This window comes from Phoenix dactylifera, chromosome 8 (assembly GCF_009389715.1).
Source record: "Phoenix dactylifera cultivar Barhee BC4 chromosome 8, palm_55x_up_171113_PBpolish2nd_filt_p, whole genome shotgun sequence".
Lineage (NCBI taxonomy): Eukaryota > Viridiplantae > Streptophyta > Magnoliopsida > Arecales > Arecaceae > Phoenix > Phoenix dactylifera.
In genome coordinates, this window is record NC_052399.1 from 9,999,941 (window position 1) to 10,002,499 (window position 2,559).

The window sequence follows — 2,559 nt, forward strand, 5'->3', positions numbered from 1 at the left end:
GAAGGAGATGGAGTAACATTAAGTAGTTCTTAGACATCCCCATGTTGTCTGATTGGGATTATGATTGATCGTGTTGATAGATGGTGGAAATGAGATCTGCCTACTTAATCTGTATGGCCCCTTCATATTATTTCTTGTGGTCTCAAATCACTCTCTTGAAATGACAAACTAGGTGAACTCACTACTTAACTGCCTGAGATGGCCTGTTTCTTCTCTTCTTATTCTTTAATACTGTTGCCTCTTTCTTGAAGTATCTTAATCATAGACCTCTTAATACTAGTTGCAGGAAAACTTTCAAGTCCTGCAATATTTTGACCTCAATACATAATTGAGCAAAAAGGTCCTAATTTTCTTGGTATTGGAGACAGTTATGGGATCTTGAAGGTTGCAGGGATGTTTTTTTTTTCTTTTTTTTTTTCGAATTAGAATGGCGGAGAGCTGGTTGAAGATCAACTTGAGGGATAAGGGTAGAATCGAACCCAGGTCACAAGAGACTTTATCAATTAAACCAATTGGCACCCTCACGTTATAAACCAATGCGAGCATTGAGGTGATCACAAAAGAAAACAGAAACTTCGCATGTTTTATCAATGTTTCGTTGAGTGCGGTATTATAGATTCATAATATATTTCGTTGCTGGAATTTGCAAGAATTTTATATATCAAATGAGCATGCCCTTAACTTATGATTACTCCACCATTCTTGTTATTTTATGATTACTACACATTATTGTTATCATTTATCAGCATTGCTGCTACCACTACTACTACAAAATTTACTACTGCTTCATCAAAATCATTTTAATGCAGCTAAATTATTATTATAGTTGTTGGTGCAAGACACAAGAAATTAAGAAGGGATCTCGAATGGACTTGGCAACCCCAGAAGATATCAACCAATAACTATAGGAAGCCAAGAGAATCAGAGAAACAAGTATCCATACGGTGGCATTTTTTTTTTTTTTTTGTGTGTACATAAATGTGCAAAGAGATTCATTTCTTTATTGTCAGCAAGAACACTGTACAACACCAGAAAGCGACGTGCACCTCTCTCTTAATTAAACTGTCCGAAAATAAAGAAAAGAAGAAAAAAAAAAACTCAAGCAAACTCGGCCAAAAGAGGCTCATCGAATAAGACCTCAGGCCAGAATGAATTAGCAGCGACACTCCCGCCATAGATCGAAGAGCTACAAGCATCTCCGCTGCCCATCGAGGCATCAGCTAGAGGAGGAAGAGCTGAAGGAGGAGGAGACACCATCGGTGCTGCAAGGCCTTTGCTCTCTCCCTGGCTAAAATAAATAGATGTGGCATCATTGCCCGGAGACTGCTCCAAACTGCATGAAATCTCAGACAAGTGGTGAAGTTGAGTTCGAGCATCAACCACTGCAAAAGGGCTACGAGAAAGATCTGTAGACAATATCATCGTAGTAAGAGGTTGCAGGTTCGGTAAGTTTGTGGGATCCATTTCACTAGTGATGCCGCCAAGATCGTTGTCACCAGTACTAGTATTAATTGCAGCCGAGGACTGAAGGAGGTAGCGCTGGAGGTTGGCCAACTGAACTGCTTCTGCGCGTAACTGGTCATCCAACGAGCGGTAGTCCATGGGAGGAACTCCGAGGCTAGCGAGGGCCATAAGTTGGGGCAGGGTGGCGAAAAGGTCGGTCCTTGGGCGATGGGTCACCGGGTCGATGCCGGCACGGATCAACTTCTTCTTTAGATGGGTGTTCCAAAAGTTCTTTATCTCGTTGTCGGTACGGCCTGGGAGGTGTGCTGCGATTGCCGACCACCTGAGGAAACAAAAGCAGCGAGACGGCCGGCCGGGCTTTAGATGAAAGAATAGCTAGATGCGAAAAATGGAGTTCCCCCTTGGTCACTGGTGTCGCATGGGGAATGTACGTAGGAGGCTAAGGCTGGAATATAAAGGTTGGTGGAAAGTGAGAGAACGTGAGAGAATTACTTGTTGCCGAGGATGGAGTGAAGATGGAGAATGGTTTGTTCTTCCTCAGAGGAGAACTTCCCTCTCTTGATGTCTGGCCTCAGGTAGTTTGTCCATCTAAGCCTGCAGCTCTTGCCACATCTGTTGAGTCCTATACATACGGTAGAACAAAGACTTTTACATAGGTATCTGCGAGAAATATTCGAAAATATTTGATATATAATGTCTGTACTTGAGAGAGAGAGAGAGAGAGAGAGAGTACCAGCAAGTTTTGGCAGGGCTCTCCAGCTGCCATGACCATGCTTTTGGATGCATTGCACGAGCTTCTGGTCTTCTTCAGCAGTCCAGGGGCCCTTCTTGAGGCCAACCTCGTCGCAGCAGGGAGATCTTCCCATCGTTCCCTGCTTCGAGGGGAGTGGTGGCCCAAGTTATCTCCTCAGTCGTTCAGTCCATGGCCATATTTATACGCCTGCTTAGCCTGTGGCGCGGCTCTGATTAAATTTTTTGTTTCTTTGAGACAACGACTAATTAGCCCTCGCGTCACTAGAAAATTTCAAGATTTCTAACGTTTGTTCGTTTTGAATATAACAAGAGTACGTGAGGAGGAACAAGCGTATATAATGT

General features: G+C 43.3%; 1 protein-coding gene across 1 annotated transcript; it reads right to left on the reverse strand.

The window, feature by feature from the left end:
- Positions 1–825: 825 nt before the first annotated feature.
- LOC103711283 (transcription factor MYB93-like) lies at positions 826–2,351 on the reverse strand. The gene is made up of 3 exons (XM_008797370.3): positions 2,198–2,351; positions 1,957–2,086; positions 826–1,786 (listed from the first exon to the last, which is right to left on the reverse strand). The coding sequence occupies exons 1-3, from the start codon at positions 2,328–2,330 to the stop codon at positions 1,099–1,101; spliced, it is 951 nt and encodes a 316-aa protein (XP_008795592.2). The 5' UTR covers positions 2,331–2,351; the 3' UTR covers positions 826–1,098.
- Positions 2,352–2,559: the final 208 nt, after the last annotated feature.

Bases quoted from the DNA above. Each gene is read 5' to 3' on its own strand.
- LOC103711283 (XM_008797370.3), bottom strand. From the start codon at position 2,330: ATGGGAAGATCTCCCTGCTGCGACGAGGTTGGCCTCAAGAAGGGCCCC. The intron at 2,087-2,197 runs GTACTCTCTCTC...CCGTATGTATAG, and splicing joins AGCCCTGCCAAAACTTGCTG to GACTCAACAGATGTGGCAAG. The intron at 1,787-1,956 runs GTAATTCTCTCA...TTGTTTCCTCAG, and splicing joins CACTCCATCCTCGGCAACAA to GTGGTCGGCAATCGCAGCAC.